General features: G+C 48.6%; 3 protein-coding genes across 10 annotated transcripts in view; 1 reads left to right on the top strand and 2 right to left on the bottom strand.

Annotated features, from left to right (window-relative positions):
* vps13c (vacuolar protein sorting 13 homolog C) overlaps positions 1–15,669 on the bottom strand; it is a 39,226-nt gene extending 23,557 nt beyond the window's left edge. For 2 of the 7 annotated variants that reach the window (XM_062561938.1, XM_062561939.1), the window contains exons 1-35: positions 15,461–15,669; positions 13,986–14,029; positions 13,833–13,875; positions 13,563–13,658; positions 13,202–13,234; positions 12,505–12,606; positions 12,156–12,218; positions 11,604–11,678; positions 9,787–9,896; positions 9,081–9,140; positions 8,949–9,008; positions 8,682–8,762; positions 7,291–7,348; positions 7,044–7,171; positions 6,822–6,928; positions 6,526–6,700; positions 6,175–6,237; positions 5,950–6,091; positions 5,401–5,501; positions 4,914–5,056; positions 4,639–4,831; positions 4,374–4,488; positions 3,980–4,116; positions 3,771–3,897; positions 3,580–3,697; positions 3,351–3,483; positions 2,680–2,752; positions 2,507–2,607; positions 2,272–2,425; positions 2,117–2,196; positions 1,447–1,506; positions 1,222–1,366; positions 1,031–1,147; positions 855–958; positions 590–757 (exon numbers count right to left, since the gene is read on the bottom strand). In XM_062561938.1, the coding sequence (XP_062417922.1) occupies positions 590–757; positions 855–958; positions 1,031–1,147; positions 1,222–1,366; positions 1,447–1,506; positions 2,117–2,196; positions 2,272–2,425; positions 2,507–2,607; positions 2,680–2,752; positions 3,351–3,483; positions 3,580–3,697; positions 3,771–3,897; positions 3,980–4,116; positions 4,374–4,488; positions 4,639–4,831; positions 4,914–5,056; positions 5,401–5,501; positions 5,950–6,091; positions 6,175–6,237; positions 6,526–6,700; positions 6,822–6,928; positions 7,044–7,171; positions 7,291–7,348; positions 8,682–8,762; positions 8,949–9,008; positions 9,081–9,140; positions 9,787–9,896; positions 11,604–11,678; positions 12,156–12,218; positions 12,505–12,606; positions 13,202–13,234; positions 13,563–13,658; positions 13,833–13,875; positions 13,986–14,029; positions 15,461–15,560 (3,609 nt within the window). In that variant the 5' untranslated portion in view covers positions 15,561–15,669. Of the gene's footprint in view, positions 1–222; positions 253–589; positions 758–854; positions 959–1,030; positions 1,148–1,221; positions 1,367–1,446; positions 1,507–2,116; positions 2,197–2,271; positions 2,426–2,506; positions 2,608–2,679; positions 2,753–3,350; positions 3,484–3,579; positions 3,698–3,770; positions 3,898–3,979; positions 4,117–4,373; positions 4,489–4,638; positions 4,832–4,913; positions 5,057–5,400; positions 5,502–5,949; positions 6,092–6,174; positions 6,238–6,525; positions 6,701–6,821; positions 6,929–7,043; positions 7,172–7,290; positions 7,349–8,681; positions 8,763–8,948; positions 9,009–9,080; positions 9,141–9,786; positions 9,897–11,603; positions 11,679–12,155; positions 12,219–12,504; positions 12,607–13,201; positions 13,235–13,562; positions 13,659–13,832; positions 13,876–13,985; positions 14,030–15,460 lie in introns of all 7 variants that reach the window. The other 5 variants (XM_062561937.1, XM_062561940.1, XM_062561943.1 and 2 more) reach the window with 5 other exon arrangements.
* Positions 15,670–17,415: 1,746 nt separating this feature from the next.
* On the top strand, positions 17,416–19,649 carry agrp (agouti related neuropeptide). 2 transcript variants are annotated; one of them, XM_037448065.2, is made up of 4 exons: positions 17,416–17,438; positions 18,377–18,613; positions 19,157–19,245; positions 19,375–19,649. In XM_037448065.2, exons 2-4 carry the CDS (start codon positions 18,502–18,504, stop codon positions 19,564–19,566), a joined length of 393 nt encoding a protein of 130 aa, XP_037303962.1. In that variant the 5' UTR covers positions 17,416–17,438; positions 18,377–18,501; the 3' UTR covers positions 19,567–19,649. The 2 variants fall into 2 exon arrangements, with proteins under 2 accessions (XP_037303962.1, XP_037303953.1); XM_037448056.2 differs by having other exon boundaries at positions 19,154–19,245.
* Positions 19,650–19,825: 176 nt separating this feature from the next.
* LOC119193986 (chymotrypsin A-like) lies at positions 19,826–21,754 on the bottom strand. Its single transcript, XM_037447962.2, has 7 exons — positions 21,635–21,754; positions 21,203–21,306; positions 21,040–21,119; positions 20,860–20,938; positions 20,596–20,776; positions 20,125–20,258; positions 19,826–20,038 (listed from the first exon to the last, which is right to left on the bottom strand). Exons 1-7 carry the CDS (start codon positions 21,684–21,686, stop codon positions 19,877–19,879), a joined length of 792 nt encoding a protein of 263 aa, XP_037303859.2. The 5' UTR covers positions 21,687–21,754; the 3' UTR covers positions 19,826–19,876.
* Between the last annotated feature and the right edge of the window lie 1,849 nt (positions 21,755–23,603).

Raw genomic sequence — 23,603 nt, 5'->3', positions numbered from 1 at the left:
AGGGTTTGCATGGAACCTCTACAGCGTGGACGCGTCGAACGTAGAGTTCTAAACTAGAATTCTATTCAATGAGGAAACACGCGGCTCGCTGCGTGTTAACGACCAGCCGCTGGCGGGGGAACCGCGCCTACTGACCACCTGCTGAGGTCTAAGGTGGAGTCACCGGGTGGAGCTAAAGCGGAGGGTGTGAAGCAGTGCAGCGCTGCATGCTGGGAGCTCTACCTCGTCAGCACACTGAGAGCTAAAAGAGGCCTGAAAGAAACACAGCGACAAGACGACATGAGACCAGAAGGAAGCACACACACACACACACACACACACACACACAGCCTCACTACAACAAGACGTTACACACACACACACACACGGCCTCACTACAACAAGACGTTACACACACACACACACACACACACAGCCTCACTACAACAAGACGTTACACACGAGAGAAACAATCCACACACACACACACACACACACACACACACACACACACACACACACACACACACACACACACACACACACACACACACACACACACACACACACACACACACACACACACACACACACACACACGCGTCCTCACCAGCAGCGACATGAGGAACTTGTGCAGGTAGACGATCTGGATGCAGCCCAGACGCAGCGTGACCTTCCCGTCCACCTTGGACATGTCGCCGTAGCCTCCTCCCTCCGTTGCCCCCGGAAACAAGGAGAGTCTGAAGCTGAACACCTCCTCCCCCACGATGGACACCGCCTACAGGGGGGGGGGGGCAGGTCAGGCGTTGAATATCTAATCAGCTGTCTAAACAGAGCGATCACAAGAAGCATAACAGGAAGCGTGGGGTCGTGACCTTTCTGTGGACGGTGCAGGGGTTGACGTCTGTGACCACGATGTCTCTCAGTCGGGCGGACACCTCCGTCTCCTTCGCTCCCACCAGCACCGACGCATCAATCCCTGTGGGGGGGGGGGGGGGGGGGGGGCGGTGAGTTTCACTAAGCGCTCTACGGAGGTAACGTGCGCTCGTACCTTGGACTCTGATGTCGGCAATGCTGCGGCGGTCATCACACACCTCCACGTGGAAACAGCCCAACACGGCAAACAGCTTGAAGCTGTACGCGCCGCCATCTTGGTTTCCTTTGGAGGCTGCAGAGACAGAGGCAGAGAGACGTTGACGCAGAGGACACGTGGAGACGCTCATACAGGACGTCTGGACTCACCTGTCCGGCCAGGCTGCGGCTTCTCCACCTGCTTCTTGGGGTCTCGGGCGGCGGCGAGTTGCGGCGGCACGGCGGCGCTCAGGTAGTTTATGGTGGAGAGCAGAGCTCTGGCGTGAAGGAGGAAGTCCAGGGAGGAGAAGTCCACCTGAACGACAGCGGCAGGTAACAGCTAAGAGGAGGAAGGGTTCTCAAAAAACGGTTGCTATGGAAACCTCCTCCACCCACCTTCAGGGTCTGCTCGGTGCTGTTGAACAGAGTCTGGAAACTGGGCCCGGCGGGGTCAGCCTGAAGGGCGACACACACACTTACATTCATACATGTATAAATGAGCACAAATGTTCAACTGCTGGTTAACACGAGTTGCTCATCAGCCAATCACATGGCAGAACTTACTGCCTTTAGGCACGTAGTCGTGGTGACGGCAACTTGGGGACGGTCAAAGCGAGCATCAGAACGGGCAAGAAAGTGACTTTAATGTGGACGGTTGTTGGTGCCAGACGGGCTACTGTCTACTGGGATTTAAACACACAACCATCTGTAGGGTTCACAGAGGATGGAAATGTCCAGCGAGCAGCAGGTGTGGGGTTTAAAAGGCCTGGTTGCTGTGAGAGGTCAGAGGAGAGCAGGCAGACTGCTTCCTCGTGACTCAAATGACCCACAACATGTGCAACCTGGAAGAAGAAGGGCTACAGAAGCAGAAGAACACACGAGACTACAACTCACACCGGCTCACCACAACGGGCACTAGAAGATTCCTCATGGACGTGCAGCTACTGGGTGATGCTGTGTATGCGTCTGCACGTCTTTATTCACTAATGACTGCAGGGTTCAATTATCACAACGCATCATCTAACCCTCCCCCTTGAGGCGGAGGGGGGGGCGAGTTGGTGGTCACCTTGATGAACTCCACCCTCAGCAGGTCTGAGTCCTGCTGCTCCGAGGAGCTGATCAGGTGGAGAGGGTGTTTGCTGCCTCCTGAAGACAAACACATTATCAGGTGCACCGCTCACACACGTTTCGGGATGATGTCATCGGTCAGGTAGACGTCACCTGGTACGTCACAGTAATCGAGTGTGACCCTCCGCAAGTACGAGGTGATGCTGAGGTCGAAGCTCCGCCTCTTCCCTTCAGCCCCCAGCTGACAGACGCTGAGGGACAAGACGGTCTTTTCCCGGTCCTCCTGGCGGGTCATCTCCAACAGCACCTGAACGCACCACACACACAGTCAACTGCCGTTCTGTGGGTCACATGACCACCTGAAGGCAGACCAGAGACAAAAACAAACCTCTTTGACTTCAAACTTGAAGTGAAGGTCTGTGAGTTCCTCCAGAGCCGAGCGCTGGTGGTCCTCGTCCGCGGACTTCTCACTGGTGTCTTCATCAGAGTCTACAGCAAGAAGAACGCCATTATCTTCACGTTCATCTCATTGGTTGAGCAGCCAGTCAGAGAGCAGCTCACCTGTCTCCACGGTGTTGAGGAGGGCGGGGTGAAGGTGGAGGGCTCGTGGTCTGCTCTCCGCCAAGGACAGCACCTGCAGCAGGACGCGCGCCCAAAAATGGAGATGGATTCCCACAGATCTCCTGACACCCCGAAACATCACTTCTGTCCATCTTTCCTTCTACCACTCCTCTTCCTCTGCTTCTGATCACCTGTTCTCCTTCACCTCGACCCTGAAGTCATGGAACATCCTCTTTCTCTTTTCCTTATCCTCCTCCTCCCTCTCTTCCTCTCCTCCTCTCACTCCCTTAATCTCCTCCTTGTCACCTCCTGCTTGTTTTCTTTCCTCTTCATTTCTCTCCTCTTCCTCCTCCTGGTAGGGCAGTACCAGCAGATCGCCTGCCATTGATGAAGAAATCACCACACGTAACCAACCGAAGACTAATGCTAATGCTAATGCTAACAAGCGCTGATGTCATCAGTGAGGTGATGACCAGGATGTGCGGGAGGAATGTGACGGTTCCCTCCGTGTGAAGGACGAAGGCTCCTTGTTTTCTTCACATACAATACTTACTCCTACACCTCCCTCCTCCACCCACATCGCCATGACCCCGCTCCTAAAGCCATGGAACCAGCACACATGCTCAGAGTAACGGTTTCAGGGACCGATGGTCCAACCGGACCAAGCGTACCTTCTCCGTGGGGGTGGAGGGGGAGGAGCCCATGTTGGGCAGCGGGATGCTGTCGACCAGCTCCAGAAGGTAGTGGATCTTCTGATCTGAGACCTTAATGTGTAGCAGCGGCAGCTCCCCGGACACCTTGAACCTGGAGCACACAGAATGATTTCATAATGACATGAACACCTGCCCACGGGTAGAAGACCCACTGTACCTGTGGACAGGTGGAATGTAGAAGACCTACCTGGGCATTCTGGCATCCTTCTCCACCATACACTTGGCCAGCTGGAGGGTGAAGTCCATCGGCTGTAGGATGTGCTGCACCGATGAGGCCTGCAGCCGAGCCGCCTCCCAGGCCTCGCCTGAATGTGTACATCTGTGTGTGAGTATCAGGTGTGTGTGTGTGTGTGTGTGTGTGTGTTTGCGCAGTATTACCTGACTTGCTGTAGAGCACCTGAACGCGTCGGAGCTTCACGTTGAACCTCTCGTAGGCTCGGTCCATGATCTCCTCCAGAGAGGAGAAGGAGGACGAGGAGGAGCCGCTCATCTCCACGCTGTTCAACTACACACACACACACACACACACTGAGACCAACATCTGGACAGAACAAACGTCCGAATCAGAATGTCAAGTATGAACTGACCTGTAAGCTGCCAAAGTCCACGATGATGAGGTCGGACGTGTTGCTGTGGAAACCGTCTCTGGGTATGAGCAGGTAGGACGGCTTCAGGTCAATCCTCAAGTCCAGGACCTTCCTGTTCTCAATGATGTGAGACAAACCTGTCAAAATAAGAACCAATCAGTGTCCTCTACTGGATCAGGTGGAACCCCAACCATGGTTACTTCATTCCACTACATGTCGTTTAGCCACAGCGACGCACGTTGCATTTTAAGCATTTTAAGGTTAAAAACGGGATGCGCTTAGTGGTTTGGTGTCAGGGACACAGGGGACATGGAGCAGCCAACCCAGCACACCGTCTCCATGCGCCACCATCGCCCCAAACACCACCAACCTTCACTTAACGAATCCCACTGACCATTGGCCGTCTTCTCCTTGATCTCCTCCAGTTTGGAGAGCGTGGCCGAGGTCAGCAGCTCCAGGTCCACGCCCTTCCCGGCCTTAAAGAAGTCCACCACGCTGTTCACCGTCAGCTGGGGGGGGGGGGGGGGCAGAGTAGAAACCGTCATGGAGCTGATGCTTTCATCCAAAGCGACTTACAATAAGTGCATTTCAATCATAGGGAAACAAACCCAGAAGAACAAGAAACAACAAAGTCCCACCCGGGGGACCCAAGGGTTTACCGCGTCGTAGATGATCTCCACGGGCTGAGAATGGACCCGGAGCAGCTGGTCGGCGCCACTCTCCTCGGGGTTCAACTCGAACACGACGTGGAGCAGAGAGGAGGACGAGTCTCCCACTGAGGCGATGAGGGACGGCACGCGGCCCTGCTGCTGCAGACCCGTGACGTACCAGTGCTCCAGCGTGGCCTCCACCCTGCAAGCAGCAGACACAGCGCTAGAGACCCGGGGATGGAGAGCCGGGGACCCGTGGCCCGTCCGGGCGGGGGGAGACTTGCCTGATGGCCTGAGCTCCGGGTCTCTGGGAAACCTTGGTGCTGAGATCGATCATCTGGATTTTGAGGAGTTCTGGGACTTCGGGCTGCTCTCTAACCGTCACAGAGGTCCTGAAGAGCTGGAAGCTGACGACCACTGCGACATACTGAGCAAACACAAAGATGTTCAGCGTGGTTCAGGACCAGGACCAGGTCCTGGTTCTACATGAACCAGCAACCCTCTTAGGACCAACTACAGTCCTGAAGGGGAAACATACTGAGGACCAACAGACAAATTCAACGAGGTTCCAATCCAAGTCCTGGTTCTACCTGGACTAGAAAGTCCTTCAGTACCAACTACGGTTCTGATGGTCTCCACGCAAACAACCCTGATGGAGATGTCTCTCGTTACTGCTCACTAGGGGAGATGAACATTTCTATCCCCGTGGTTCGTCCTCTGAGGACCATGCATGAGATGCAGTGATTTGAGAAGAAGCTCGTCCATTCGGACCTGTTTGGGTAACGTCAGGTTGTGAGAGCTGCCGCTGTAGCCGATGGCGGTGTAAAGCTTTTCTTTCTCTTCGGATGTCATGAGGTCTTCCAACCCTGAACCTGAACCAGAAGAGAGACATTTGGGTTAAGTGCAATGCATCATGGGACATGCTACAACTACTTGAGTACATATTCAAGTAGTTATTGGTAATTGTACTTTAGGCTCGTAGTACTTCAGGCTCGTAGTACTTCAGGCTCGTAGTACTGATCAGATACTTCCCGATTGCAGTGGTTACAAATAGCTTTGCTTTCATCGACTACGCCGTCTGGCAGAGATTTAAGAGGAAAATTTCAAAGGCAAAGCACCTTTCTTCGTTTTCTCGGTTTATGATTTTATGAGTCAGGTCCAACCAAGTACACACTGTAGATGGTTCTGATCTAGAACATGTTGTACATCGGCTTATTTGATGAAATTTCACTTTCTTGTTCTTCTGAGTTTGTTTCCTTCTGGTTGAAAGGCACCTTTTGTAAGTCAGCTAAAGATATGTGATGGAATGTTTCCACTCACTCTCGGCCTCCTTGTTCTCCTCTTGCTCCTGTTCTTCCTTTTTGGTCTTTCTCCCAAATAAGCTGCTGAAGAAACCTCCTCCCCCCGGTTTCTGCCCCCCCGGCGTCTTCTTCCCCACCACCTTCTGTCCCGACCGGATCACCTGGAAGAGGAAGAGGAGTGATGAAGATGAGGGGAACGCAGGGTTAAAAGGGGCTGAGACCAGGGGTCACGGGTCGTGTTTACCTCCATGTGAGCCTGCTGCCGGATCAAAGTGATGTTGAAGACGTCCAGAACTTTCTCCAGATCCTGATGAGACATACAGACAGAGCTTCAGATCTGAGGTCCTTCTTGTGATTTTGGGCTATAAAATAAAATGAATTGAGTTGAGTTGAACTCAGTAACGTCCGGCTCATGTTGGAATTCTCCGGCCCCAGAAGAATCCAGGAGATTTTAAGATACTTTGTACCAATGTCCAGCTATATGGGAGATGGATGGATGGATGGATGTATAGATGACCTTTATAGGGGCCTAAGTAGGTGCAATCGGGTATTTGACCCTGTGTAAATCCGGGGTTCGTGGTGCGTTCAGGGGCACCTGGATGTGTCGCTCAACGTCCTGGCTCGGCTTGTTCTGGCTCAGCAGTTTGGCCTTGTAGGCGCTCTTGTAGGCTTTCAGGTTCTCTCGGTGCTTTCTGATGCTGGACCAGGACCACATGTCACCCAAGCGTCTGATGTGGACCTCCAGGATGCTGTTGAAGCCGTACCTCCACCTGGCGCAGGCACAGAAAACAAACGCACCTCAAAAATGGAGAGCCTGTAGGGGGCACTGACATGAAGTCAAAGTAGTTGTCTTTCTTGTTTGTTTCTTGTTAAGACGTGTGGTGAACTCACCAGAGTTTGGCGTTCTGGTGGACGGGGACATCTGGTCTGAACTTCCTGTAGGGGGCGTTCTTCACCATGTAGTCAATGGACTCCAGCACCTCCACCATGGTGACGTACTGCAGAGGACCACAACAACATCAACACACCGGTGTCATCTGTCTCTCTAGGACCTCAATGTGTCAATGAGTGAAGAAACCCTCCACTGGAGGTCCTTGTTGGCTCACATCGTACCTGTGGTTTGGTCATCTCGATGGCGATGTCCTGGACCTCCAGGTGAAGGTTTGCTTTAGGGGTTTTTAGCTCCAGCTCGGCGTTTGGGTTGATGCACGTTTTAGCCGAAGCAAAGATGGGCTTAAAAACTACAAACAAACGGAGCGACCGATTAGCGAGGAGGTGAAGAGGGAGGTGAAGTTGGTATTGATCAAACTCACAGCTCATTATTGTAGCTATGACTTTAATAACCAAGCGATGAACTCACTGTACTGATAGTGAGGAAGCTCCCGATCTTTACTGCTGATTCCACACTTGAGCTGATTCTGGAGGAGGATTATTAGGTCAAAACGCAGAAAGAGGGAATGTTACAAAGAACACTGCTTCATTACAACATTTATGCTAAGAATACGTAATGAGTAGTTGTGAGATTCCCTATTACGGCGTACCTCGCTCTGCTCTCTCTGGTAATGTGTGGAACCCAAAGTGCCTCAGTTAAGCAATTAATATTCAGAATGTCTTTACTTTACTCATTGATTAAAACAACAAATGAGCTAGGATCTAGCAGTTCAGTATTCTTTCGGGCTGGCCAGAAAGCAAAAAAAACATTGATTGGTTGGTAGTGTCCCCGCCCCCTCCCCCCCCATAAATGACTTCACTACTACACCCCCCCCTTTGTAGTTGTAAACCTAGTGGAAACACTGTGGTTGGTCTTGGTTGGTTGGTTTATATTGGTTGGTTTGGTTAGTCTTGGTTGGACTTGATTAGTTTTGGTTGTACTTGATTAATCTTGGTTGGTTTCTATTGGTTGGTTGGTTAGTCTTGGTTTGACATGATTTGTCTTGGTTGGTTGGTTAGTCTTGGTTTGATTGGTTAGTCTTGGTTTGACTTGATTAGTCTTGGTTGGTTGGTTTCTATTGGTTGGTTGGTTAGTCTTGGTTTGACATGATTTGTCTTGGTTGGTTGGTTAGTCTTGGTTCGATTGGTTACTCTTGGTTGGTTGGTTAGTCTTGGTTTGATTGGTTAGTCTTGGTTTGACTTGATTAGTCTTGGTTGGTTGGTTTCTATTGGTTGGTTGGTTAGTCTTGGTTTGACATGATTTGTCTTGGTTGGTTGGTTAGTCTTGGTTCGATCGGTTACTCTTGGTTGGTTTGGTTAGTCTTAGTTTGACTTGATTAGTCTTGGTTGGTTTGGTTAGTCTTGGTTTGATTGGTTACTCGTGGTTTGACTTGATTCGTCTTGATTTGACTTGATTCGTCTTGGTTGGTTGGTTTCTATTGGTTGGTTGGTTAGTCTTGGTTTGACTTGGTTAGTCTTGGTTGGTTTGGTTAGTCTTGGTTTGACTTGATTAGTCTTTGGTTGGTTGGTTAGTCTTGGTTTGACTTGGTTAGTCTTGGTAGGTTTGGTTGGACTTTGTTAGTCTTGGTTGGTGGGTTGGTTTCTATTGGTTGGTTGGTTGGTCTTGGTTGGACTTGATTAGTCTTTATTGGTTTCTATTGGTTGGTTGGTTAGTCTTGGTTGGACTAGATTAGTCTTTGTTGGTTTCTATTGGTTGGTTAGTTAGTCTTGGTTGGACTTGATTAGTCTTGGTTGGTTGTAAACATAGAAGTAACTCTGATGTCCTTCTTTTAAAATAAAAGACAAACAGCATGGACTCACCACAATGTCTTCCCATGATCCTTTGTAAAAGATCGGACTGTTGACGTTCCAGTAGGCGCAGAGACAATCCAGACGCCCAAGCTGTCAAAAACAAACACATAAACAGTCAGAAGTAACATTCAGAGAGGCCAATAGTTTCTTCCAAGTTTCTCAAAACACTTTTTAGAACTGTAACAATTCAGGGTGCGATTTGCATAACAAGTTAATTCACTGCAGAAAGATGACAGATGTTTGACAGAGTTTGAGAGTGAGGAGAGCGTCTGTCACCTTATAGATGATCTTGGCTGCTTCGTTCAGGATACACGACTTCCAGTTTTCATCAGTAGTCTGCAGAAAGAAGTCAGTCAATCACACTTGTCACAAGTGTCTGTGAGAGTTGTTTGAAATAAATGTTGTCACCTGCAGGCTGAGCTCTGACAGAGTGACTCCCATAGACAGGGGGCGCTGCGGGTCTGACAGCTGAAACAAACATCAAGTGACAGTGGCATCATCCTGCAGTGGCTCAACCGGACGGAAACACAAAGTCGCAAGTCTGCATCCTCGTAGCCTGCATCCTCGTAGCCTGCATCGTCGTAGCATGCAGCCTCATAGTCTGCATCGTCGTAGCATGCAGCCTCATAGCCTGCATCCTCGTAGCAAGCAGCCTTATAGCCTGCAGCCTCATAGTCTGCATCCTCGTAGCATGCAGCCTCGTAGCATGCAGCCTTGTAGCCTGCATCCTCGTAGCATGCATCCTTTGTAGCCTGCAGCCTTGTAGCCTGCAGCCTTCGTTGACCTGAGCTGGTCCTCCAACAACCGCATAGGCGGAACCAAAAGGTATCTGACTTCTTATTTCATTTAGGAAGATACACTCGTCCTTCTCCGGAGCGGGATATATTTCAGAACTATGAAACTACATATAAAACCGTCACAGCGTCAACCTCGGAAGTGATTTTTCACTAATAACTACAGGTGGATGCGTAGCAGAGTTAACATTCTAACTAAGAGCAGTTTGTTCTGAAGCATCCTTAAGGATGCAGCCTAGTGTCCTTAAGGATGCAGCCTAGCGACTTTGAGACACAGCTACAAAACCTGAACCAAAATCAAAACCAGAACGAGTACTTACGTCGTCCTCGTAGCGCAGGTGGATGCTGCTGATCTTCACCTGCAAGTTCTTGATCACCTGAGTTGCCAGCTTCTCCCCGAAGGTGTCCTTCTTATAATCCTGAGGCTTTTCTGAAATAAATACAAGACCATCAAGAGAGATGATTCCTGAGACCGGAGACCAGCACGTCCGTCAGATGTTTGGACCTGGACCTGAACAGACACCTGAGACCAGGACGTCCGTCAGATGTTTGGACCTGAACAGACACCTGAGAACAGCACGTCCATCAGATGTTTGGACCTGGACCTGAACAGACACCTGAGACCAGGACGTCCGTCAGATGTTAGGACCTGAACAGACACCTGAGAACAGCACGTCCATCAGATGTTTGGACCTGGACCTGAACAGACACCTGAGACCAGGACGTCCGTCAGATGTTTGGACCTGGACCTGAACAGACACCTGAGACCAGGACGTCCGTCAGATGTTTGGACCTGGACCTGAACAGACACCTGAGACCAGGACGTCCATCAGATGTTTGGACCTGGACCTGAACAGACACCTGAGACCAGGACGTCCGTCAGATGTTTGGACCTGAACCTGAACAGACACCTGAGACCAGAACGTCCGTCAGATGTTAGGACCTGAACAGACACCTGAGAACAGCACGTCCATCAGATGTTTGGACCTGGACCTGAACAGACACCTGAGACCAGGACGTCCGTCAGATGTTTGGACCTGGACCTGAACAGACACCTGAGACCAGGACGTCCGTCAGATGTTTGGACCTGGACCTGAACAGACACCTGAGACCAGGACGTCCGTCAGATGTTTGGACCTGAACAGACACCTGAGAACAGCACGTCCATCAGATGTTTGGACCTGGACCTGAACAGACACCTGAGACCAGGACGTCCGTCAGATGTTTGGACCTGGACCTGAACAGACACCTGAGACCAGGACGTCCGTCAGATGTTTGGACCTGGACCTGAACAGACACCTGAGACCAGGACGTCCGTCAGATGTTTGGACCTGGACCTGAACAGACACCTGAGACCAGGACGTCCGTCAGATGTTTGGACCTGAACAGACACCTGAGACCAGGACGTCCGTCAGATGTTTGGACCTGAACAGACACCTGAGACCAGGACGTCCATCAGATGTTTGGACCTTAACAGACACCTGAGACCAGGACGTCCGTCAGATGTTTGGACCTGGACCTGAACAGACACCTGAGACCAGGACGTCCGTCAGATGTTTGGACCTGAACAGACACCTGAGACCAGGACGTCCGTCAGATGTTTGGACCTGAACAGACACCTGAGACCAGGACGTCCGTCAGATGTTTGGACCTGAACAGACACCTGAGACCAGGATGTCCATCAGATGTTTGGACCTTAACAGACACCTGAGACCAGGACGTCCGTCAGATGTTTGGACCTGGACCTGAACAGACACCTGAGACCAGGACGTCCGTCAGATGTTTGGACCTGAACAGACACCTGAGACCAGGACGTCCGTCAGATGTTTGGACCTGAACAGACACCTGAGACCAGGACGTCCGTCAGATGTTTGGACCTGAACAGACACCTGAGACCAGGATGTCCATCAGATGTTTGGACCTTAACAGACACCTGAGACCAGGACGTCCGTCAGATGTTTGGACCTGGACCTGAACAGACACCTGAGACCAGGATGTCCGTCAGATGTTTGGACCTGAACAGACACCTGAGACCAGGACGTCCGTCAGATGTTTGGACCTGGACCTGAACGGACACCTGAGACCAGGACGTCCAAACCTCAACCAGGTGCAACACATTGATATAAGAAAAACTCACCTGCTTTGCTCTCGTGTCGTTTCAGCTTCTTTAAGCCTTTTCTAAGCTTTTTATGCTTTTTACTTCCTTTTGGGACTTTTGGCAGCGTTAAAGAGAGAGAGAGCAGTTAGTGACAGAAAAGCCCGAAAAACACAGACAGGAAGCAGGAAGCAGAGACATAGATATGTTCATGAGTCACAGTGACGCTTTGTACCTGCACCTGAGTTTGAGTAGGCAGGTGTGGGTGAGAGGAGAGCAGCCAATCACAGAGCAGGAGCTCCAACTGAAGCCGGGCCACTAGCTACAGGACTGACGGGTCCCACCAAGTGACCTTCAGCAAGTCGTGGGCTAAAGCTACGACGTCATGTCGCCGTGGTGTTCTGTGCCAGTTACGTTATCTGCTTTAGCAGTTTAGCTTAGCATTCTGCTTGCTAACCTCACAGACCAAAAATGGGTCTCATGGTTACTGAGGAAACGTGATTAAGAGCTTGCTACACCTCATCATGTGGTACGTTGCAGTGTGTGTGTGTGTGTGTGTGTGTGTGTGTTTGTGTGTGTGTGTGTGTGTGTTACCAGTGTGAGGGTCCTTGTACACAACACTCTCCAGGCCAAAAAGTAGATCTCCAGATTGAGACGCTGACAGCAAACGCAGCATGAACACAACGGACAAGATGTTAATATGTTCACTTCCTCATTCACCCACTCACACATTCCCTTAATTCACACATTCATTCATTCAGGCATTTATTCATTCACTAAACCATTCACTCACTCACTCATTCATTCATTTGTTGCACTTCACAAATACGGCAGCAGGCGTTAAAGCTTCAGCAGCAGAGATCAGAAGAGGCAGAAGAACACGAGCCAGGTGAGTCCTCAGGGTTACAGGGTCATTCAGAGGTCAGAGGTCAGCCCCTCTCACCTCTGCGTGCTGCCATCTGCAGCGCCTCCTCGATGCGCTGCAGCTCCTTCTGCTTCGCCTCCTGCTGGTAGCGCTCCTCCTTCGCCGCGTCGTACTTCACCGCTACGGGGAAAAAACGCTTTGTTTACATTCCAGTAAACCCATCAATGATGCATTCAGGGAACATCGGGAAGGAAACACACACTCCGAGGTGGTTAGCCTAAATGCTAAAGCTAACCATGTCTGTGGGTGACTGAGGTCTGTTCAAGGTCAGACCAATACCAGACACCTGAAAACAGGAAGCACACCACAGGGGCCCATCAGCACCAGAAGAGACCCCAACGGGACGCGCTAGTGGACGCCATAGAGGACCATAAACTAGGCTTACGCCCCCCCCCACACCACCACACTGCTCTCTTAGATTTAGGCATCATCATCGCGTCATGATCAAGAGACAAACTGTTCAAGAAGAGAGAAAAAAAACAGCTAAATCCACATTAACAATAATCACCACGGTGAAAGAGAGGTGAACATCACACGACTGAAGCTCCTTCACAATAAAAGCCCCCCGCTGCTCGGAATCTGACAGCAACAACTGCTTTTGTTGTGAAGGAGGCCTGTATGACAACAGATGATATTATTGTTATCATGTGTGCTATTATGTGGACGGCGTGCAACCCCGGATCGGAACCGCCACCTCAGAACCTTGTCCTCTTACCGTTATATGGACACGTTTGCACCTGAGATCCAGCTGGAACACACAGTGTCAGTCTTTGGTCAATCTATTTGTACAAGCTCCGCCTCCAGACAAGGCCAGCCAATCCGCTGGCTCCTTTCCCCGGGTACCGTAATAACTAAAGCTCAACGGGGGGTGAGGGTGGGTGGACCCGATTGGCCCCTGAGAGTTTGCTACAGATTCTGGAGTCCATCTCGTATCCCACTGGGAGGACCAGGAGCCTCTCAGGAACCTCTGAGGATCTGGCAGGACGTGGCTATCAGAGTGCCTGAATACTGTGTATATATAATTATTCCTATCTGTAGAGCCGAGGACATGCGAGAAGGTTCAACGCGTCACTTACTGGCTCCGGGAACCACCAGCAGGTAGAGACCGTCCAAGGTGGCCACCACCGCGTCGTTGTAGAGATTCTTCCAGGGAATCTTCAGCGTCAGCTTCCCTACAAAGGAAAGAAACCATAAACAGGAAGTGCTCAGTGATTTAGCAGGTTCCAATGTGGTATACTATATCACACTAGTACAAATGATAAAATGCTACGTTACTGCACTACACCAAATGAAGATATCATGTATTATATCCCATATGTATGTTACACCTCATTTGAACATCTCACCGATCTGTCCGGCCTTCACCTTGAATGGAACATTAAGCTCACTCTGAAACACAAGGACACCAATGATCATGAACAGCAAAGTGATCATTTCATGTAGAGAAGTGGGTGTGTTGCATGATGACATCATGGGGAGGAGGCGGGCCTTTGACCCACCAAAGCGTTCTCCTTCACTTTCAGATTCTCCAGAACAACATTTCCTGCAGAGACACAGCAGAGAAACAAATGTGCTTCATAACATCTAATTGTGTTTATATCATAAGAGGAAGACGACAAAGTGCCAGTCAGCAGGTTCACTGAATCAAACCATTCAAAAAAGTGATTCATCACGTCAACCACAATTATACGAGCCGTCCTGATTAACACACACACACACATGAGTTTACTTATTATTATTATTATACTTAATAATAATAAGAAGAATATATTGATTATAATAGCACTGCCTAATTGTGGTATTATTATTTTTATCATTAATGATATCAAATATCAGCAGACACTTGCTGTTTGGGCAGTGGGCGGAGCTTCTACGTGCTCCAGAGCAAGTCAGGTGTACACTGTTGGTTACCATGGTGATCCCCCCAGGTAAGAAGTGAGAGGCGGAGTTTGGGGCGTTTTAATGTCTCCAGGTGAGACAGGTGATACAGGTATACAGGTATAACGAGATTGACATTAAATTAAAGATTACTCACTGATGAAAATAAACACAGGACATTAAGCGAAAACTGATGATAAAAGCTGAATATTATAAAATCAATTACCGGTACACTAATTTATCAAATCTGTCTTTGGTGATGCATTCAAGGACACACTGTTTTTAGATGAATGTGTACTAGTTTTATATTACATGGGAGGAGTAATACACAGTCAGAGTAGTTACTGCAGTACTATGTAGTAGTACAGTTCCAACCAGTGGTACTTTATACTATGTGATGGTAGTAATACACAGTCAGAGTACAGTTAATGTAGTACTGCGTTGTCGTACAGAAAGTACATTTACTAACAAGTACCAGTAGTACGCGTTAGTTTGCAGTTTGTACTCACCGTTCGTTAAACAACGAACATGTTGTTGGTGACTGGGTGCAGCTGACAATGAGACGTTTCTTTTACTTTTAAACTGAATTACCCTCGTGACAACATTACTGACCTCACGTCAGATTAAGAGCTGAGGAACCAGGACTGTTTGATGGACTGGGCTGATCCGGGGTCAGATTAAGATCTGAGCACCAGGACCGTTTGATGGACTAGGCTGATCCGGGGTCAGTGAGACCCATAGACGGCGGCCAGGTGAAGACGTGGTTATGCGACATTGGTATTCATCATAAATATCTGCAATCAATAAAACCTTAAATGCAATAAGAAAAGAGCCCTTCGTGTTAGTTTATCGCGCGGACAGCAGGAGAAGATACCCCTAAAGTTGACGTGTCATCGTAACAAAAGCTGAGATCTAAGTTGTATTAATGCCGACTACAAAAGCAAAGCCCGTGGTTAAGCACTGCGTTGTCAGACCTGTTGAAGAATATGCGTATACTGGTTTAGAAAGGAGAAACCCTAAATATGTGAGCTTTCTGAACGGGAGTCTGGTTTCCCGGATGTCATCGCGATAGCTACAAGCTAGCCACTTAGCTTACCTCCCCAGATCCCGATCTTGAGCTGGGACTTGTCCAGGTTCTCCACGTAGTCTCCGATGAACCTGTTGAGCAGGTCGCTCACCAGGGACTCGAAGACCATGATTGAAAGCTTCGGGTAGACCCTGCTAAAGGGTCACCGTCGGTTCTGCACCTGATTTCCGGTTCGGATGGACTGGACTGTTGTTGATGGATCTATTATTTTTGCCTGCGAGGCATGTGAGCGGAAGAGAGCATCGATCGGTCAGGTGACTGTGAGTCACTGTTGACAGAGGGTTTGGAACTCACATTGTAACATACAATGACTAATATCATACATATAGACACTAATAATACTCTAATACTACAGTGTATAAATACTCAGATCAATTACCCTCATTTTCGATTATTAAAAACGATGGATTCCCACAAATGACCTAGAACTGACTTTTAAATAAAGATTAACATATTCAAATAACAAAAAAAGAATCCATATTTATTATTATTTTGATGGTAGTAGCGTCAAATGATATATTTTATTCGACGTTTTCTTTGTTAAATTAATTGTGACAATAAAAACACAATTCTTTTGATCAAACACATTTAATTCAAATAAAGTATAAAAATAAATAAATAAAAATATGACAGAATAATTCGTGATGTTTAGTGAAAATAAACATGTGTCAATGTGTGACATATCTGTGGAGAGACGGAAACTAGTTCTGCCTCCATTATTAATATTTCTTCTTCTTGACTTGATTAAAATGTTGTATTGAGACGTAATGATGATGATTCTGATGAGGATCATTGGCAGACCTGATCCTGGTTAACTGGGCCTTTAATTAAACCAGTTCTGGTTTGACTGGACTGGTTTTATAAATTCTGGTTTTGTGCATTTCACAATAAGAGCTTTAGTTTTGCAGCATTATGTTAAAAATAAAAAAGGGCCTCTGCCCTTTGTCAGCAACCTGTTAAACCTCATGGCGTTGCCACGGTGACAGGTCAGCAACCTAAAACAGGAAGTGAGCGAGAGTCGTTGCTGTTGTTTTTATTAAAAAGCATTTCCTGCTGATGGACGATAATCAACGGCTGATTGGTGTAAAGTGCAGCAATGATGTCATCAGCGTGTCACAGTTCAGGGTCCTCCGAGAAGCAGCTGATTGATGGAGCAAACATGGAGCGGCTGATCTAATGTTCTCCAATCAAACGCAGGGACAGAAGATCATTAGTGAGCCCAAACAGGAACGTGTGATGGGGATGTTTTTATTGCTCATCTTCGCAGCTTAAATTAGGTTTGCTGTTGGAGTTATGGAGAGAACTTAAGAAATGGTTTCACTAGAGGTTTATGGAGGTCTCCATAGGTTTATGGAGGTCTCTGGTGGTCACTGGCGGTCTCTTGGGGGGTTTCTGGAGGTCTCAAGAGGTCTAGGGAGGTCTCTGGTGGATACTAAAGGTCTCTTGGGGTTTCTAAAGGGTGTGAGGAGGTCTATGAAGGTCTCCAGTGGTTACTGGAGGTCTAGGGAGGTCTTTGCAGGTCTGTGCTAAAACCAGTCCTGTCTTTTATAACAAAGAAAGGAGATGGTCAAACCAACCAAGCAGGTGTGCTGGTCTCCTTCAGGTGGAGAGTCTGGTCTAGTGCTCTCCAGGGGTTGCCAGGTGGGTCTTGATTTAAGGGGGGTGTTCCTCGGTCTGAAGGGACAGCGAGGTCTCTGGAGGAAAAAATCAACACCATGCTGGAAGTAAAAAGTAAATCATAAACACACACAAGTAAAATAACTGCTTTTCACTAAAGATAAGAAATACAAAATGATGAAGATACATCTAAAGGAAACCGTCACATGTTCATATGAGTTTATCTGTTTTGGCCACGATAAGAGCATTGTAATTATAATCAGATGATGTCATTCTGCCCCCCTCCAGAAAGTCATGTGACCTCCTCCCTCCTTTAAACCGCCTGTCGTCCCCTCCGGAGACAGAGCGACCCGAGGAGTCACAGCGACAGGTAGGTGCCCTCTCCTCCTCCCTTCTACCACGCGTGTGCTTCTACTTCGGGACAGAAACTATAAAGACATTTATAAGACTAACTCAAAGAAAAAAGGATCAATTGATCAAAACTTTAAAAAGTTGGTTTATAATAATAAAACCTTTTTTTATTTATTCATTTTCTCTTCTGACTTGTATGTTGTATGTTGTACGGTTAAAATATTTATTTGCATTCATGTCATAGTTAACTCAAAATGAATCACAATTAATCACATATTTTTATCTGTTCTAAATGTCCCTTCCTTTATTTTTTTCCATATTTTGTTTTTCATTTTAATGCTCTTATCAACGTGAAAAAGTGGATTGGCTTGCTTTATGCATATGTTTTATTTTACTGAAAAACCACACTGCCAAACGGGGCGGTACAAAATAAAATGATTAGTGCAGTTAAACCAGGACTTAATATTGATCAAAGCAGTCGGGCCTTATTTCAGAAACAATGAAGCGTAACGGTGAGGTTACCAATAAAAGGTGAGCTGCTACCTCTTTGCTTTCAGCAGCTCCTCAAACAGATAAAACCTGTGGACATTTTCAGAGGAGAACAGTCACCCCCCCCCCCAAAAAAAACGGCAATCTCGCAACAAAAAATTGATGTTGTTAAAATGGTTTTGCATTAACGTTGTTAATAACGCGTTTAACTGACAGCACTAATGAAAATACAAAATTAGAAAATGTCCAGGACGGTTCCCTTTAGTCCAGGTTGGAGGACGGTTCCCTTTAGTCCAGGGTGGAGGACAGGTTCTATCTGAAGGAAGCGTTTTATATTTCAGCCAAACAAGAAGGAGCAGCGGATGAATTCACTCAATCGGATCTACAACATCTACAACATAAAGATCATTTGTGTCAAATCACCTCTACAACTGATAACTGAACTCTAATCCGGCTTCTTTCTCTCAGAAACCGTCCGAGAAGAAGCTGAGGATTGTGGATTTGCAGACGGTCTTCTTCTTCTCCTCCTTCTCCTTCTCCTTCTTCTTCTTCTTCTTCATCTTCTTCGTCTTGTCCTCCTGTGGGACGGCAGGATGTTTGGCTCCGTGCTGCTCTGCTGTCTGTCCTTGAGTCTCCTGCGTCTCTCGTCCTCGTTGGTCCATGGAAACATCCAGATGGACGACACGTCCTACCTGTCTGACAACGGTGGGTAACAACCGGCCAATCAGAGGTCTCGTTTGTCACCTGTCACCTGACCCAGTGAGGCCGAAACAATGAGCCAGTAGTGACACAACCATTAATGTGAACTGAGCTTCATCTGGTAACTCATTGTTTGGATTGTGACTCAGTAGGTCAGTTGTCTTAACTTAACTAAGTAGTTTTTCTGTCTACAGGTAACGTGTCAAAGGCTAAGACTGTATCTCAAAGTTTATTTATGTGTGTGTGTTATTATATGTGTTTATGTGTGCAACAGAAGAGGTCCAAGTAGTCCTCCCTGTGGTACACCGTGACCGCCCGCCATGCTTCGTAAGTGCTAGGGCTGATTTCTGCAGACGGCAGAAGCTGTAACAGTAACTTCCTTAAACAGTCATGACCTTGATGATTCAATTTGTTTAACCGTGTTGTTACCATAACAACCCTATTGATTTTAGATCTCCTTGTTTGTACTGACTTTAGGTTTTATGACACCGTGTGTGATCTGGTGAGGTTCTTTTGTGGTTATGAGTCTCTGTTTTCTTTGTCCAGCAGAGAGAAGCCACGCCCCCGGCCCCGTGCACGACCCCGCCCTCGACTCAATGGAGGATCGCTTCCTGATGGACCCAGTGTCCTACGATGAGGTGGGCGGGGCTTATTTTAAAGATACTGTGCCCTAAAGTGCCCTGTAGCGCCGAACCTCTCCAGCATGGCGTCGGCAGCAGTGCGTTCATTTGTTTCCTGTTTCTGAACGTTTACTTCCTGTCCCCCAGGACTCCTTGGCCGCCCTGCAGCTGCAGGGTCGGGCCATGCGCTCGCCGCGGCGCTGCATCCCCCACCAGCAGTCATGTCTGGGTTACCCGCTGCCCTGCTGCGACCCCTGTGACACCTGCTACTGCCGCTTCTTCAATGCCATCTGCTACTGCCGCCGGGTCGGACACGCCTGCCCCACCCGACGCACCTGAGGCGCACAAATGCTTCTCCTGTTACCTGTTGGATACTCGTTGCTTTTTGTGTAATAAACGGCTGCTGAGGAAATTTATATAATTTGTTTTGTCTACGTGATTATTAATTTATTATGTAATAAATGCAGATTAATGAATAAGCTTCCGATGAACTTTGAGGTGTATGCTACGCTCAGCTAGCATGTCGCTTCACAGGGAAATAAAAGATTTCACAAAGCGTCAAAGTCTTGAGCAGACAGGAACAAAGGAGAAGAACAGATTGAGAGTTTCTGTGTTTTATTGATGGTCACGTCCACACTGTCTGATGTGCTCAGTTGGCAGCAATGGTCTGATCCATCCAGGAGCGCAGCTCAGTGACGCGGGCGTACACGCCGGGGATTGTGGGAGTGCATGTTCCGCTGCCCCAGGACACGATGCCGACCAGAGTCCAGGCTCCGTCCTTCTGGCAGACCAGAGGGCCACCGGAGTCGCCCTGAAAGAAAGGAAGCAATAAACATGTCAACATAGACGGCACCCTCGGGATGAGCCCTGATACGTGCGCGCTTATGCTCCGCCCACCATGCAGGAGGAGGCCCCAGAGGCTCCGGCGCAGATCATCAGGTTGGTGATCTTGTTGCCCCAGAAGCGGCGGCACTCATCGTTGGTGAGCAGGGGGAGGGCGGCCTGCTGCAGCAGGGCGGGGGTGTCAGCAGCTGCAACGCATAAACGACCGTTGAGGTAACATTCATTCTGACGTGGTCGGAGCCACCGCCCCTAAAGGTTAGAGGGTTCTTGTGACCTTTGCCATTCCTCTAAATCGCCCTGGAGCGATGGACGGTCAGAGTTCACCTCTTCTGGACAAATAATCCTCATTTAACAGCAACTGTTTCAGTATTTTAAGTTCAGCACCCTGTTGTTCTGAAACCAGCTTTTATGAAATACATAAACTGAAAGAGAGAATGAAACTGCCACTCGTGCTGTTGCTCTCTTTTCCTGCTAAGCCCCGCCCCTACCGTCCTCTGATTGGTCGGCCAGTGCAGGTGGACTCACCGTTGTAGCGGGTCAGCCCCCAGCCGCTGGTCACGCACCTCGTGCCCCCGGGGAAGTTGTCGGCGGTCTCGGCCACGCACACAGGGGAGGTACGCATGTTCATCTGGGCGGGGCTGGCCAGCTTGATGAGCAGGATGTCGTTGTTGATGGTGAAGCCGTTGTAGCTGGGGTGCTTGAACACCTGGCCGGAAATGACATTTGTCGTGACCACACAGGTGAACTCGGCGGCAGCGAGAGCGGGGGCCGGCGCCGCTCGTCACCCACCTTTCCGACGGTCATGACCTGGATGTCCTCGGCGTTGGAGGAGCGGTCGTGTTCTCCCAGGATCACGCGGTGGGACGTCCTGCGGGGGGGGGTGGGGGGGGGAGGCACGGACTGGTGAAGCGGCCATTTTTGTAAGTGAATCAATGAATTACTGACCGGCACCCAGAGGGCGGCACTGACCTCACGTTGCAATGAGCGGCGGTCACCACCCACTCCGCGTTGATCAGGGAGCCGCCGCAGAAATGGAAGCCGGTGTAATCCTGAAACCACGAGAGTGAGTCCAGATGCTTATGATCACAACGTGATGGCGTGTGTGTGTACGTGTGTGTGGGTGTGTGTTTACCTGCAGGGACACCTGCCAGGGCCAGGAATGAGGCACCGCCTCCTCGCCGTTCACGATACGAGAGTAACCTGTGATGAGGGGAGCGATGGCGGGAGAGCCGCAACCTGTTGACATCATTGTGACAGTTAACAACAACGACATGAAATCACAAAACTTACTACGTTATGGAGGCGCTCCACTCAAAGTCAAACGGATCAGACATGTTTCATCATTCTGTAAGTTTTCCAATAATAGAATATTTTTATTCACGTCATTTTTTCTACTTCATTCAGAAAAAATAAAACAAAACATTCATCACAACATAGTGCAAATTAATCCAATACAAATATAGTTTACTTGACTTACTGAAACAATCTGCACCTTCATCCCCGTTCTGAAGGTGCAGATTGCCCTCTTTAACCAGCATGCTTCACTCCAAAGAGCTGGCCTTACCGTAGGCAGCGCCGGCGAGGGCGAGGCAGGACAGGATCCACAGGAAGGCCATGGTGAGGTGATGGCGGGCCTCTGAGCGAGGAGCTCTTATAGGAGCAGGGAGCGCTGGGATTGGACGAGACGGGATGGGACACCTTATCTGAAACGTGGGAGTCGCAGCAGGTGGAGCTGACGGAGGCTTTTCCACCCAAGCAGGAGCAACATGTTCAACATGTCGGACTATCAGCGTCCAGATAACTCTTTATTCTTACTACCGTAGAGATCACAAATGAGGACTATTGACACCACTAATTAATCTGCTTCTTTTGATTAGAATGTAAAAAATGATCCTTCTCTGTGATTGTTGTCCCAAAAGTAAAGTCCCAAAACGCAAAATGTGATTCAGTTTACTGACAGTCTGTTAATAACCAAGTCTCCACCATGTGTCTGTACACATGCGACATCCTCTGTCCCCAAACCCTCACAAAAAATCCCCCAAAAATAAAAGAACCCTTCCATGGGGATGGAGAGAAGGGCAGAAACCTCAGTGAGAAGCTCAGAGGAGGATCCTTCTGTCAGGATGGACAGAATGAACAATGTAAAAGATGTAAAAGACATTAAATTCATATGACAGAGATGATTCAAATGACTGCGATTATTACAGAACCACCATCAGCTAGAACCTCCATCAGATAGAACCACCATCAGCTAGAACCTCCATCAGGTAGAACCTCCATCCACAGAAGCTTCTGTGGGAAGGGAAAGCACAAAGACTGGTATGAATGGTAGTGTTGGTTTATTATGACAGTAACAGTAATATTTAAAATAGTACTGATGATGATGATGATAGCAGCAGTAGGAGTCAGGACCAGGTTCCAGACGGAACTAAAATCTACAGAGACCTGCGAGAAAGCAGAAAAACTCCCCGAAAGAAGCTGAGTTAGTGATGTGCACTAATAATGTGTGGATTATTGCAGAAGGAGAGAGTGAGAGAATGATAGCAGCTTAACTAAGGGCTGGCTAACTTGAGCCTGATATGTCATGTAGATGAAATGAGGCAGTTCTTGAAGTCTTCTTCATTTGAAAGTTGAAGGACACATCCTGGTTGAAGAGAACTCCAGATTCTTTACGGTGCTGCTGGATTCCAGAGAAACCATATGACGTGACAGCTGACTTCGAAGGCATGAACTTTCATTGTTATGCAGACAACACTAAACTGTATCTGTCAATCAAGCCAGAAGAGACCAACTTGTTGGACTTTAAAAATGTCATCACAGCCTGGGATGATACTCAACATCCAGAGGGCTATTGCACAAAACCCAGATAATGGATATCCAGGTTATTCTGGAGGAATTTAGCTCCGACTTGGTTGCACAAAAGCAGGTTGAATTAAACCGGGCCAAGTAACCATGGCGATTCATTCTTTGAAGCTAGCCTGCTCCAGACCAGGCTAAGATTAATCCTGCAGCCTCATGTGTTAAATCAGCTGATCTGACCCCAAACAAACGGGTTTAATTCCGTTGGTTTCTGAATGCGTTCTGATGTATTTTTATTGACATGCATCACTTGTCACTATTGCTGTCACCAGTTTGGTTTAAAACTCTACTTTTGCAGATGTTTAGATTGGTGGTCCGTAACTTTTACCCAGTGGCGGTTCTGGGCACGGGCGAACCGGGCAGGCGCCCGGGGCGGCATTTTTTCATGGCTCATGGGGGGCGGCACGAGCACAAAAAACAAAATCCTCCGCTCCGCGAAGCAGTTTTCTGTCATCCATCGTTTCACTGTGTGGGGGATTGTCAGATTGGCGCCCCCTGCAGGCTGGAGGCGCTGTGCACAGAAGCTGTGGAAAAGGGAGGGGCGCGCGGGGGACAGCTCCCCTCTGGCTCACCCAAATGGAACGGTCGGATAAGAGGGGGGGGGGGGGATTCACTGTTAAATACGCTAATGTAATTAGCAGCTCCGTCTGCTGTGGCCTTGGGCGCAGCAGGCA

The sequence above is a fragment of the Pungitius pungitius genome, chromosome 4 (genome assembly GCF_949316345.1).
Source record: "Pungitius pungitius chromosome 4, fPunPun2.1, whole genome shotgun sequence".
NCBI lineage: Eukaryota > Metazoa > Chordata > Actinopteri > Perciformes > Gasterosteidae > Pungitius > Pungitius pungitius.
The sequence above is the reverse complement of the archived record's forward strand: the minus strand, read 5'-3'. Positions and strand labels throughout refer to the sequence as shown.